Source organism: Natator depressus, chromosome 6, assembly GCF_965152275.1.
Source record: "Natator depressus isolate rNatDep1 chromosome 6, rNatDep2.hap1, whole genome shotgun sequence".
Taxonomy (NCBI): domain Eukaryota; kingdom Metazoa; phylum Chordata; order Testudines; family Cheloniidae; genus Natator; species Natator depressus.
In genome coordinates, this window is record NC_134239.1 from 64,663,882 (window position 1) to 64,678,426 (window position 14,545).

The 14,545-nt window shown below is 44.4% G+C and overlaps 1 protein-coding gene across 3 annotated transcripts in view; it reads left to right on the forward strand.

The window, feature by feature from the left end:
* SMOC1 (SPARC related modular calcium binding 1) overlaps positions 1–14,545 on the forward strand; it is a 181,078-nt gene that overhangs the window by 77,295 nt on the left and 89,238 nt on the right. For all 3 annotated transcript variants that reach the window (XM_074955558.1, XM_074955557.1, XM_074955559.1), the window contains exons 4-5: positions 5,060–5,159; positions 13,791–13,838. In XM_074955558.1, coding sequence (XP_074811659.1) covers positions 5,060–5,159; positions 13,791–13,838 — 148 coding nt within the window. The remainder of the gene's footprint in view (positions 1–5,059; positions 5,160–13,790; positions 13,839–14,545) is intronic.

Genomic DNA, 14,545 nt, shown 5'->3' on the forward strand with positions numbered 1-14,545 from the left:
TACTGAAGAGATCTCAACAATAGCTTCATTCTCCAGACAAGAATTAAGAGGCAGAGGAGCCTGCCAGTGACTACAGTTTTAATGTTTTCATATTCTAATGAATTTGACAAGGGCAGGAATTTATTCATGGGGCCAGTGGCTGGAGTGTTAGCTTCTGTTTGATTTCACACATTGTACTGGGGGGTGTGAGGGGGTGGGGAGGAAGATAGAGGGAGCCACTCTTAATTTGGGTAACAAGGATAAAGCAATTTTTGTTGGGTGCATCCTTCCTGCTTTTCATTCTTCAGTCAAGGCATAATGGAGATGGCATATCCCTTACTCCCAAAGAATAGAAATTGCTTCCTCTTGCCTAATCACTGTCAGGTAAGAGCAGGCTTCCTTTTTTAAAGTTAATGTGTAGTACATAGCATAGTTCTGAAAATCTGTAAAGGCCTTGTTGGGTTCAGTCTCTTCCCCTCAGTCATTCCATATCCTCATATATGCTCGGGGTTTATAACTTAATGTTCAGCTGTCAGCTAGACAGATTCACGGTGGGTTCTGAAAGTCCAGCTGTATCTGACTCCTACGTCCTCACCAGTAATGAAGATTCTGGCTGGAACTTAACTAACAATTTTGTTGCCAATGCATAAGACCGAACAAGATCCATTGCTGTCCCCAATAACTGTTGATTTTCAAGGCTGAGGGGAGCCAAAAGGAGCTGAACTTAACGCTTCTAATAAAAGTGGATGATACTGAACATTTATAGGAAGGTAACGCCCAAATTCAATTCTGCATTTTCACAAGAAGCCGATTTGTGGTGTAAGGTCAGTCTTTTTTTGGAAAACATTTTATTAAGGCAAAGTTACCATAACATGTTAGTGCTTTTTCTGACTGATCATTGTTGTGTAGTCTGGCCATTGTGCAGGGTGAGGGACAGTTATGGGTGAATCACAAAGCTGTGGATTGCATTTAAATAAGCATCAAAAATTCAGATACCAATTGGAAAGCACACAACTGTGTAGAAAGCACCAAGAACTCTTAAAATTCCTGAGAAGCAGGAGCTAGGTAAAAATTTCTAACCATCACCTAGTTTGATTTGGGGGAAGCTGACCTCAGAAACTTTAACTTTTCCAGTTACCTGCCATTAGAAATTGTGCTAGACCATCCGTTTTTTCCTACCTTCCCTATAAATACTGAACATAGAAATATACAGTGAGAATGAGATGGGTTAGATTCTTCCAGGCTCATAATTGCACTCTTTGGGTGCTGGCCAGTCATTGTTCTGACCCCTAAACATTCTGTGGTCAAGTCTAGTGTCCTGGACCTTAATCTCCCAATGTTATGGTTTTATAGAAAAGCTAGTTTAGGTAAGTTTGAGGTTTCTAAACTGTCTTTGTTCTCAATTTCCTGGGCGTTTGTGTGATCCCCACGCGTGAGGCGGTAAAAGGGGCATAGATGAGCCCAGTATCAGCTAGTGTGAGCCATTGAGCATGGCACAGTCTAGGGTGCAGCAGCAGGAAGCTATCCAGGGTACAATGATGGAGGAGCAGTGTAGTGCAGTGTTGCCAACCCTTGAGATTTTTATCACGAGTCTCATGACGCATTGTGGTGTACTTCAAGCCCTGGCTCCTAGAGATGTGATTACATGAGGCTTTCAGCTTGCTTTTTTAATGAAAGTTTCCAGCCCTCATGATTGTGGAGAAAAGCTTGAAAATGTGACCCCAGGGTCTCTCAAACTCAAATAGAAGGCAAAGAATGAACCTCAACTTTTTTTAATCTCATGATATTTGGGGGCCTGACTTATGATTTTTTGTATATTTGTAGTTGGCCATACTGCTCTGTGACAACATCAGACAGCACTTCTTCCAGCAGGAGGAGCCCTCCACCATCCTGACCTCTCTGGAAAAAGGAAGAAAGGAGGCCAAAAATGAAAGGGGGAGGAAATTGGGAATAATAATGGGAACAAGGGGAAGAGCCTAGTCGATATGATGGTGCTTCCTTTTCATGGATGGGGCAGTTGACAAGGCCACACATGGGGGGCCCTGTTCTTTCTTTTCCTGAGCTCAAGTAGGGCCTGAGCCAAAGCCTGTTCAAGTCAATTGGTCTCCATTGAGGTCAATGGGCTTTGGATCAGGCCCTAATTTATGCGTGTGGCCTGGCTCATGGACACTAAACTACCTGACTTTACAGTACAGATGGATGATTACAAAAAATAGAATCAGTTTGAAAGTTTCATAATTTACTTTTAAAATATCCTCTAATGAACGTGACACCTATAGAGGCTGCATGATTGTGTGGCATGAAGGAGATTTATCAGCTCATTTGGGCATAACTCACCCTTGGATAATTCAGTCACCCCAAATTTATGCCAATAAACAGTTTATACAACACCATTATATATTCAGTATTTTTGTGTGAGTTCTAGTAAAACAAAACCACCCACTTAAATGTCTTTCTAAACTCTCTGGCTTAAGGAATACTATGTGATCTAAATTACACTTGCAACAGCATATAAGATACACTGTACTTCACAGAAATTTGCATGTGCAAAATTTTTTTTATATATAATAATAAAAATGTAGCATGTGCCATTGAAGCAAACACTTAGCACAAAATGTTATAAACACCTTGCGGCTGTACGTTCTGAGTGGAGGAACCGCATGTCAATGCCGTGGTGTATACTGCCCATTTCTGAAATAATAGCTCAGCAGGATATTACATTGCAAAAGAAAATGTCCTTGTCTATAATGTAATGCCCTTTGGGCAAAAAGAATTAGACTCCCAATCTCAGTAGCTCTTCTAATACTTGGGCAAGATTTTACTGGTGGTGGTCTTGACACCAGCACAATTTAGTGTGTTTTCATGTGTCTTTGTTTGTTTTTGGTAATCACGTGTTTCACATGAAGTACATTGAAAAACAAACAGTTCCTTTATACTTCAACATTTTACTCTGGTGCAAGCATTCCACTAATTAGAGTGACTGACAAGAATCATTACTAAGTGATGAATGGTTCATTGCTCAAATGTGCCATAAATGCAATCTGCGATCCATTCTATGATGTATCGGGAGGGAATAAAAGTGAAAGTGTGCAAACGGCAATAACAGTGACTAGAAACGTGTGTGCATGTACTTACTGTTGGTTTTGACCACAAGATGTGGGTTTGGCTTGAGGCAAAATGATTGCCTTGTAAGTTAGTATAACCAAGACACACACACAGCGCTGGGTTTATACTTGCTCTTAGATCGCATTTTATGTGAAATATGCAAAGCCTTTTAAAAGCTGCTCATAGAGTCTGACCAAACTTCGCTACTTCAGGAAATTGGGTCTAGCTATTGGACAAACACTACAAATGCCCTAGGTCTGAAGTGGTCCCTAAAGAAGGAAGGGCAATAGTGGGTCAGTGCCACTATCCTGCCTGACACGGAGAGGACTGATGGGAACTTGGTTTAGAAGGCTTGAAAAAGAGATGGACAGACCAAGCCCAGCAGTTCTTACGCTGTTCTCATTGCAGAACTGAGTCTAAGGAGTCTTTAAGTTTACAGTGGTGTACTGTGAATACATGCCCACCACTAAGGTACTGGAAGTACTGCTATGCAAACCCAGCCAGTGTTGAAAGTGTGTGGTTGGAGTTCAAATGCTGTCTCTTTAGTGCAATGCAAACGGCTTAGTATTAACACAACCACTTGAGTAGTGGGGGCTTTTGTCTATAATGTGAAGTGGAAAAAGTGTGACTGTCAGCCTGCTGCTGACTACTTCATGAACATCTGGAATGGTTTAGTTTAATGTGTTAAGAGTTGTGCTGCCACCTGACCATAGACCCACACTGACATTGCTAGGGATACCACCCTGGTAGCTTTGACTGTTTACCTGAAGCCTTTGAGTATTTATTTAAAATCCATGGGCATACACATGCAAGCATATTTTGATTGTGCCTATCTGCCGAGCTGGAATGCTAATGTGCGGTAAATGAAGAGTGTTCAAACTCACCTGTAGAAGTGGAAATATCAAAACCAGGCCTATATTATACTAGTTTTTCCAGTCACTGCACAAAGTATTGTGCTCACAAACATCTGCCACTCAGTGTGGTGTTGGGCCTTGGGATTGTGGTGGCAGGGATTGGGGAAGCCTTTATTGAACCAGCATGTAATTGAGAGGGATAGTACAAATACCAATCATATAAGTTTTTATATGTATGGAGAATGGTAAGTAAAATGGTGGCATGAATAAATATGAACCAAAAGACGGTCCAGAGTGAGGTGTAATGCTACACACCATAGATAAAATGTAAAAGAGATGGCTAAGGGGAGATATGATTGAGGTCTATAAAATCATGACTGGTGTAGAGAAAGTAGATAAGGAAGTGTTTACTCCTTTTTCGTAACACAAGAACTAGGGGTTACCAAATGAAATTAATAGGCAGCAGGTTTAAAACAAATAAAAGGAAGTATTTCTTCACACAACGCAGTCAACCTGTGGAACTCCTTGCCAGAGGATGTTGTGAAGGCCAAGACCATAACTGGGTTTTAAAAAAAAAAAAAAAAACCTAGATAAAATCATGGAGGATAGGTCCATCAATGGCTATTAGCCAGGAAGGGCGGGAACAGTGTCCCTAGCCTGTTTGCCAGAAGCTAGGAATGAGTGACAGGATGGATCACTTGATGATTACCTATTCTGTTCATTCCCTCTGGGGCACCTGGCCAGTCGGAAGACAGGATACTGGGCTAGATGGACCTTTGGTCTGACCCAGTAGGGCTGCTCTTATGTTTTCAGAGGAGATTCTGCCAGTTTCTTCAAGCCCTGATCTAGAGACTGGCTAACTGATAGGTTCTTCTCCTTTATTCTAACCATTCTTTAGCCAAACATAAAGTACCACCATTGTCCAAACCAGTGTCTGACAAAACTGTGAATAAAAAAATGCTTTTTCAATCTCCCATGCTGAAGGGATGGGCCTCCCAAGCTGAGGTTCACTTTTAAGGTGCTGGATAAGAAAGAATGCACAAGAGCTAAGGTAGGAGGGCATTGTGGAGGATACTTTGAGAAATGAAGTGTCAGTCATTGCTCTTTCCTTTCCCAAACAGGTGCAATGCCATACCTACACCGGATACTGTTGGTGTGTCACTCCCGATGGCAAACCCATCAGCGGCTCTTCTGTACAGAATAAAACTCCTGTATGTTCAGGTACTGTGGCGTGGGATTAAATAAGCATTTATTTGATTGATTTTAAAATATTGGTAGAAGAGAAGGGGTGGGGGAGCGACTTTACCAATTTGCCAAACTAAAGTTGCAGCTGTGCACACTACTCCCGATCAGTTGTGTGCACCCTAGCCATATGGCAACTTGTGTTCCCCAATCTCTCTCTCGTGGTTGTGGCAGCTCCATGGTTGATTGGAATGCAGACGTGCAGTGAAAGATGTACAGAAGATGGTAAGGTAGGGGAAGTGGAACCGCAACCTGGAATCCAGGGATGGGCTATTTTTTTACTTAACTATACTTCAGAGGATTTATGGGAGTGTTTACAGAATGGGGCAATATGGTTTTAAGTATGGTAGACGTGGTAAGTTCTTTGTGGGAAGTAAAGCTCACTGCTATTCAATTAGTGCAGAAGGACAAGATAAAGTTAGAGCCTCTCTCAAGAGCTTCACCATAGCTTCGTAACACAATGGGCACAACTTTCAAGTGGTGAACTACTTTCACTCCTCCAGTTTACTGACATGGTGACCCCTTTTGGTGTACATGGCTGCTGTTCCACTTCTAGCAGCCCTCTTGCGTGGATGTCCAGGTTTAGCGCGACTTTTTACTCCAAGGGGGGGGAAAGTGAGTGGCTTGCAGCAATGCCTGGAAACACTGTAAAACGAGCTTCATCCCAGCCATTCAAAGCACCATCAGCTCTACGCTTGTCTCTGGAGGGATGATCCCTTCAGAGGTGAGGGTGTCTTGGAGCAGCATTGAATGTCCAGCAGAATGAACAGTGTATGAGCATACACAGGGGATGGTGGAGTCTGGAGAAGATGGAGGAGAAAATTTCCTGGCTATGCCACTGAACTAGTGCTGCTCTCCTTTGTATCATGGCTATACTATTGAAAGCTGGCAAACTGGGTGATTTAATGGCATCAAACTCCGACCACTGGGGCAAATGTGAGATAACTAGAGGTAGAGTACGAAGGCAGTAATTCTATTAGCTTGCTGCTGTTAGAGTGCCAGGGAGACACTGCTCCAGTTTCTGCTATTGGTTACTGTAGCTAGATGGCGCACTGTAGGGTGAGTCTTGTACTTGAACACTCAGAATTTTAATGCTTTACATTTAAAACTGATTACAGATGATAGCAGACCCTCTAAAGCAAAATACTTCAAATCTTTTAAAGATTTTGGGGAGCTGGTAGATCGGGTCTCTTAATGATGGGGTGGTACATACCCATTTGGCCTTGGTTTTTCCCATCCTAATCTCTGGCTCCATGAGCTGGCAGGTAGTGCACACAGCACCCTGGGATGGGTGGATGGGTGACTGCTTTTGTGTAGCTCATTAGCACCCAGCTCTGATTTTGAAAAATTGAGTCCCCATATCATCTCCTCACTAAAAAGTGGATTTGGAAATACTGTTTATGATCAATGTTGTATTTAAACTCCTCGTACATCTATGGACTTGTGCCTGCCGATATGCACACCCAATATGTTTTATCTTGAATGTATTCTTCACACTCACCTTGCTGTTTTGTCCTTTATTCAGAATAGAACAGAAGTTAAACAATATTTTTTTCTTCTCTTATTTGGCGTGATCATGTTAACAGATGGCACGTGGTAGTGAGCGAGCTCGGTGCATTATGCTATAGAATTGGGGAGGTCAAATTTTTGCCCAACCAGGAGTTACACAGATACCTGGCTAAGAACGCTGGAACTTGAGACAACTCTTGATGTTTTACAGTCATGTTGTTGTTTTCACACTTGGAGGGAAATTCTAAATTTTGAATGATCTTCTGTAGAAAATAAAATGCCACAGCAAATTGGCTTTCCTCAGAATATGATCTTCCTTTACATTTTCACTGTATAATTTGGTAGATTGGGTCTTTCTGAGTGGGATTTTTTTTCTTATAATATTCACTTTGTTGTCACCAGGAACTGTTTTTTGTAGGACACTTAAAAGCACACAGACCCTGTATTTGTGTTTCCCACTGGTAATTCTAGAACAGCAGATTACTGACTAATTTATTCAGAGAGGATGGGATTCTCCCTTAAAAGGGCCATATGCTACTTAAGACCTGACCATGAGGCTTGTGTAGGTCCTGCACAAGTCCTTTGCCCTGGGGTAAACTTTACCCATAGAGCTCAGTGATGGGTGAGTGACACACATAGAAACAAGTGGAAGAAAAACAGAAATGGCCAAACTGCGTATCTTTAGTTTGGCTATTGAAGGAGTTTAGGTACAGGGAGCCAGTGGTGAGCTGGAGCCAGTTCACTAGAACCAGTTGTTAAATTTAGAAGCCCTTTTAGAACCGGTTGTTCCGTGAGGGCCGACTCCCTGGGTGCTCCAGCCCCGGAGCACCCAGGGAGTCAGTGCCTAAGGTGCCACTTTTGATGTGATCAGTGGGGGGGAGCAGCCGCTCCCCCATCCCTAGGAGCCAGAGGGACCTGCCGGATGCTTCCTGGGAGCTCCCCCACGTAAGCATCTCCGGGACTCCCCACCTCGCCCCCCGGCAGGTGCCTCTGGCTCTTAGGGGTGGGGTGGGCACCCACTACGGTGACCCACGAGACCCTCCTGCCCAGTTCTGGGGGCAGTCAGGGGATGGGGGTGGATGGGGTAGGAGTCCCGGGGGTGGGCAACGACCCCCTCGTGGGGTGAGGAGGGAACCCGTTAAGATTTTGGCAGCTCATCACTGCAGGGAGCACTCTGTTTTCAAATACAAAAGGACCAAATCAAGAGCAGAGCTTTTCCTTTTAACTTTCACACTTCTGAGAGAATTGCCCAAATAGCCATTGTCTCTGATTACACTTTTAATGTGAAATTATTTGACAGTGCCTCTTTGTAGAGCAAACTAAAGAAATACAGGACGTTCTCTTTCACATGAAGATTAAGTGGTGGGGGTTTTTTTGTGATTTTTTTTTTAAACTTTAAAATTAAATCAGTCCATATTCAAATTCCTGTCAGGACTAGTTCAGGGTCCTGTTTCCTCAATGACAGCTGGTGACATTCACGGGTGGACTGAGACTGTCTGGGCAAATCCAGGTCCCGTTTAGAGCTTTCCTTCCCAAACATACTGCACCTGCTCAGATTCTTTCCCAGCCACCTGATGCTTTCTTTCGCCCTGACACTTACAAATCTACTCATCCTCTCATATCCCCTCTTTCCAGTGACTTGCTGATCCTGCCCCAGATCTCCCTTGGATTTACTCTTGGTTTCTTACTGCCACGTTAAGTCCCTTCAAACCACTGGGCCCAAATACTAAGGCCTTGACTACACTACAGAGTTTTTTGTTGATGCAAGTTTAAGCCAACAATAAAAAAAAAAGTATAATTACATTTGCGTGTGTTCACACAACACTCCTTCTGTTGGCCGAGCACATCCACACTTGGTGCTCTAGTGTTGACAGTGAGAGCAGTGTACTGTGGGTAGCTATCCCACTGTGCTACTCGCTGCCATCTGCAGCTAAGAGTTGTGGGAAGGCAGGATGGATCACAGCGCATTGTGGGGGGACACTCAATGTCCCATGATGCAGTTCTTTCCATCCCAACATTTCATGGGCTTCCGACTGCATTTGACAGCATTTTTCAACAGCCCCCTGTTTACTCTGTGCCCACCATCTCTGTCTGAAAGGTTGGATCCTGCACTGCTTTCTACTGTTGTGGTCACTGTTATGAACACATTGCAGCTGGTCATGCGTCCCATATCATGAGCTCCCAATCTGAACAGGAATCCGAAGTGCCTGACCTGCTGTGTGCCTTGAAAAGAAATAACACCACATTACTTTGGGCTTTCACAGAACAGCTGAACATGGTGGACCATCACTTTTGGGCTCGGGAAACAAGCACTGAGTGGTGGGATCGCATCATTATGCAGGTCTGGGATGGCGAGCAGTGGCCGCAGAACTTTCCGATGTGGAAACTCTGTGCAGAGCTTGCCCCAGCCCAGCAGCACCAGGATATCAAAATGAGAGCTGCCCTGCCAGTGGAGAAGTGCGTGGCGTTCACTGTGTGGAAGCTGGCAACTCCAGATTGCTACTGGTCAGTTGCAAATCAGTTTGGAGTCAGGAAGTTGACCGTTGAGGCTGTGTTAATGCAAGTGAGCAGGGCCATTAATTAATTGCATCCTGCTACAAAGGACTGTGACTCTTGGCAATGTGCGAGAAATAGCAGATGGCTTTGCAGCAGTGGGATTCCCTAACTGTGGAGGGGTGATAGATACCATGCATATTCCAATTTTGGCCACGGACTATCTTGCGATGGAGTACATCAATAGAAAGGGATACTTCTCTATGGTATTGCAGGTGCTCGTTGATCACCATGACCATTTCAAGACATCAGTGCAGGGTTGTCCGGGAAAGTGCATGACTCATGCATCTTAAGGAACACTGGCTTGCACAGAAAGCTCCAAGCAGGGACTTTCTTTCCAGACCAGAAGATTCCAGTGGGGGATGTTGAAATGCTCATCATAGTGATCCTGGGAGACTCAGTGTACCCCTTACTTCCATGGCTTATGAAACCTTACAAGGTAAACCTGGATAGCAGCAAGGAACAATTCAACAATAGGCTGAGCAGGTACAGAATGACCACGGAATGTGCCATTGGCAGATTAAAAGCGTGCTAATGCTGCCTTTATGGCATGTTAAGTCTAATTGAGGAAAACATTCCCATGGTTATAGCAGCCTGATGCATGCTCCATAATGTTTGTGAAGCTAAGGGTGAAAAGTTTTCCCAGGATGAAGCACGGAGGCGGGTCATCTGTCGGCTGAATTTGAGCAGCCAGATACTAGGGCTATTAGAGGGGCACAACGGGGGGCTATTTGAATCAGGGAGGCTTTGAGGCAACATTTTGATGAAAGACACATTGCTGGTGCTCTACACAGCACTCTTCCATGCTTTAACTTGATTCCTTGCATGAAAATTATGGTGATTCCTGACTAGGATTTGTAGTCCGCAAATGATCAGACTGCAACTAGGTATTACTATCGGCAGCAACCACCTTGTGTAGAAGACAAATGAAGATTGGTGATCTTTCAGAGAGTTTGTTTTTATTAAATACCAATTAACACACACAAGGCAGGGTGGGCAGAGCAGTGTAAGCTCTCAGAACTGTGCGTAACTCCAGCTATATTTTGGAAGCTGTCTGAAGGTGTGGAGTGAATAGGATACTGAGATGGTCCGGGAAGTTGCAAGGAATGTGTGGGAGTTTTCGGAGGGCACAGAAAGCAATTCTGTATCAGCTGTGAGGAGGGGAGGGGGAGAGGCAAGCACTCATGTGTTCTGCCTGGAGTGTGATTAAGGACTTCAATATCTGTTTGGTTTTCCATCACTTTTATCATCCACTCCTGGCCCTTTACAATGCACTCTTCACTCTCCTTTCTGTCCTGCCTTTCTATTTTAAATTTTTCCTTCAGGGTCTTTCCACTCCCTGTGCTCTTTTCTCCCCCCCCCCCCCCCCCCCCGTCCTATGAGGATTGGAGCACCTCTTGGAATGTGTCCTCCTCGCTCCATCTTGGTTGCGTCCTTATCTGGTGGATGCCCTCCACTGGTGTGCATGGAGTTCCCCTGAAGGCCATATCTGCAGAAGCACAAGAAACAATACACAGAAGCATGATTGCTTTAGTTCACACCAAGCATTGAATCATATAGTTTAAAATATACCTCTTTTAACATACAAATCACTTTCTCACTGTCCCTTGGCAAGCACACATCTCAATGAAAACCCTAAACATGGTGAGTTCGGCCCGGGTGGGAGTTGGGCGGTCAAGGTGGGAGAAAGGGTCTAGGTGGTTGGTTTGTTCTTTATTTAAGGGGATAAGTGCAGGCAAGTGGGGACAATATTGTAAATTCTGCTATCATTTTCCACGGGCAAGGGTCACTGAAGCCGATATCTCACTCCTGAGGGTAAGCAAAGATGCAAGAGTGCATTTCCTGCACATGTGCGGCTTCAGCCCCAGTCCTTATGCTGCTTGCCTATACGCTGCTTTGGTCCCTGCACAAGTGATTGCTGAGTGGCGCAGGAGTTTCCTACAGTGGGGGAAGGAACAAAGCAGCTCTGCCAAGGAAGCTATGGCAGAGGATTGCAGAGTACCTCCAGGAAAGTTACCTAGAGTTCTCTCTGAAGGATTCCTCTGAAATCTTGGTGTGTGTTTTTTAAAACACTGTTCTGCCGCACTGCTTAGCTGCACAAGGGAATGTGGAGCACACTCAGACACAGCTAGTCTTGTACATGTCTATCCCTTCACCCACTTCTAGAATATTCAAAGCAAAGGACAGCTCTATCTCATGTAACCGAGAAGCATCAACTCAAAAAGATCCCTTACCAGGGCTCTCCTCTCCTGCATCATGCATGCCACAGATGGACTGCTGGGACTGGCTAGACCCCACCCCTGGAGTGGAATCATAGGACTGGAAGGGACCTTGAGAGGTCCAGTCCCCTGCACTCTTGGCAGGACTAAGTATTATCTAGACCATCCCTGCCAGGGTGTTTGTCTAACCTGCTCTTAAAAATCTCCAGTGATGGAAATTCCACAACCCCTCTAGACAATTCATTCCAGTGCTTAACTATTCTGACAGTTAGGAAGTTTTTCCTAGTGTCCAAGCTAAACCTCCCTTGCTGCAATTTAAGCCAATTGCTTCTTGTCCTATCCTCGGAGGTTAAGAACAAGAATTTTTCTCCCTCCTCCTTGTAGTAACCTTTTATGTACTTGAAATCTGTTGTGTCCCCCGTCTCCTGTTTTCCAGAATAAACAAACCCAATTTTTTCAATCTTCCCTCATAGGTCATGTTTTCTAGACCTTTAATCATTGTTGTTGTTCTCTGGACTTTCTCCAATTTGTCCACATCCTTCCTGAAATGTGGTGCCCAGAACTGGACACAGTACTCCAGTTGAGGCCTAATCAGCATGGAGTAGAGCAGAAGAATTACTTCTCGTGTCTTGCTTACAACATTCCTGCTAATACATCCCAGAATCATGATTGCTTTTTTTTTCTACAGTGTTGACTCATATTTGACTTGTGGTCCACTATGACCCCCGATCCCTTTCCGTTGTGCTCCTTCCGAGGCCGCCATTTCCCATTTTGTATGTGTGCAACTGTTTGTTCCTTTCTAAGTGAAGTACTTTGCATTTATCCTTATTGAATTTCATCTTTACTTCAGACCATTTTTCCAGTTCCAGATAATTTTGAATTATAATCCTATTCTCCAAAGCACTTGCAGCGCCTCTGTTTGGTATTGTCCACAAACTTTATAAGTATACTCTGTATGCGATTATCTAAATCACTGATCAAGATACTGAACGGAACCAGACTTAGAACTGATTCCTGCAGGACCCCACTCATTATGCCCTTCCAAAAGTGGAAAAGAGGTCCTGACTGGCCATGCCACTGGACGACCCTGCAGTGTGCTCCACGTTGTCCTTCAACTCAACCTCCTAGTCTGCAACTTCATCCTCGGGGTTGAGTGTGCTTTCTGCCACCACCAGCCCCACCAAAGTATATACGGGGCTCTTGGCCGTAGAGGTGGGGTCACCACCAAGAATGGCATCCAACTTCTTATAGAAGCAGCAGATTTTCAGCACCAGAGCTATGGCTTACCTCCCTTGCCTTCTAGTAAGCTTGTCTCAACTCCTTTTATCTTTGCATGGCACTGCTGTATGTTCTGTTCATAGCCCTTATCCACATGCCAGGAGAAATCTGACCGTAGGGATCAAAGTTTCAATGGCTGGAGTGGAGCTAGGACTGCACAGCCTCCTCCCCCCCCAGGGCCAGTAGATACAACTCAGAGGGAGATCTTCTCCAATTGGGAGAATGTTTGCCCCATGGAACCGCCCTGGTCCGCTGGGAAGATGGGATGTAAACTGTCCACGCCGAGCAAACAGGAAGTGGAATTTCAAAAATTCCCAGGCCTTTAAAGGGCAGTGGAAGGGACAGATGCCTGTGTATCTGGGTGCAGGGCTGTGGAGTTGAAACTGCCGACCAGAGGGCTCATGATGGGCATTGTGGGACCAATGTTCCCTCTAAGTTTTGACAGGTCGTGTGCGCAAAAAATTTCTTCTGCACAAATTATTGTGCTTCTGTGCAAATTTTTGTGTGCACGGTGTTTTGCTGTGTGCATGGGGTTTAGGATCTGTTTGCACGCACACAGCTTAGAGGGAACAGTGTGCGGGACATCTCCTGGAGGCTGTTTACAGTGACCTAACCAAGCGCAGTGCCTACACTAACACTTTGTCCATATTAACTTAGCTGCAAAAAGCTCTACGCCTCTTGTCGAGGTGGTTTTATTTTGCTGACAAAGCAGGAGAGTTTTGTCAGCAGAAGGAACATTGTCGTGTGTACACTTCTGCTGTTTTTTGTTGACAAAACCGTGTAGTGTAGACAACACACAAGGATCTCTTGTTTAATGCAACCCTGATTTGATAGCCTTAATGCGTAAATCTGTTCCTTGTGCTGCCTTACGTATTTGCCATGGACTCCTACAGTGGAGTCTTAGAGCCCTAGATGGAGTTGCTGGAAGGTAAAAACAACCCCTTGGGATTAGGCTATTGAAGTATATTTGTGTGTATGTGCTGTTTGGTGATGCTGCCTCTAAACAAACCATGTCTTTATTTTTTTTGTTTTTGTTTTTTCCCCCTTTAAGGTTCAGTAACTGATAAGCCATCGAGCCAGGGTAACTCGGGGAGGAAAGGTGAGTGGAGTTCTGTGTTTCAGTAAAGTGTGTGTTTGATTAGGTTTCCCCAGCCAGACCTCTTGAGATCCGATAGAACTTCTGTTTTAAAACAAAGCCCTAGAGAGACAGTCTTGCACTTACTCCAAAAGCATGTGGAATAAGGTGGCATCAAGTCCAGTACACTGTCCTCATGGGATAGAACTCCGCTTTTATGAGGCGGACCGGGTTTTTAGAGTCCCCTGGAAGGGCAACAGATTCAGACTAACCTTCATTTGTTTGCTTTTTCTTTTATTATTAAAACTTTTTTATTTATTAAGCTCACGCAGAAAAAGATGCAGTCTAGTGGTGAGAGCACAGGACTAGGAGCCACAAGCAATGATGTGATACTTGTGGCAAGTCACTTAAGGTGAGATTTTCAAAAGTGTCTGCCAGGTAAAACTCCATTGAATGCAGTGGAAGGAGGCTGAATGCTTGTGAAAATGGCACCCTTAAGCCCTTTGCTCTGCATGAATTCTTTTGTGGAAATCATTAAACGGAAGAATTCTCTGCCACTCCTTCCTCCCCCTATAGCTCGATTCTCCATGCCAATCCTCCCTGAGCTAAAGACTAGAAATGTCACCTCTACTCCTAAATTGTTATACACATTCCTTGGCTTGTAAAACCAGTTTGAAAAATCTTGAACAGGATAATAGATGCTGATGGGATGGGGTTTGGAGAGCAGTAGG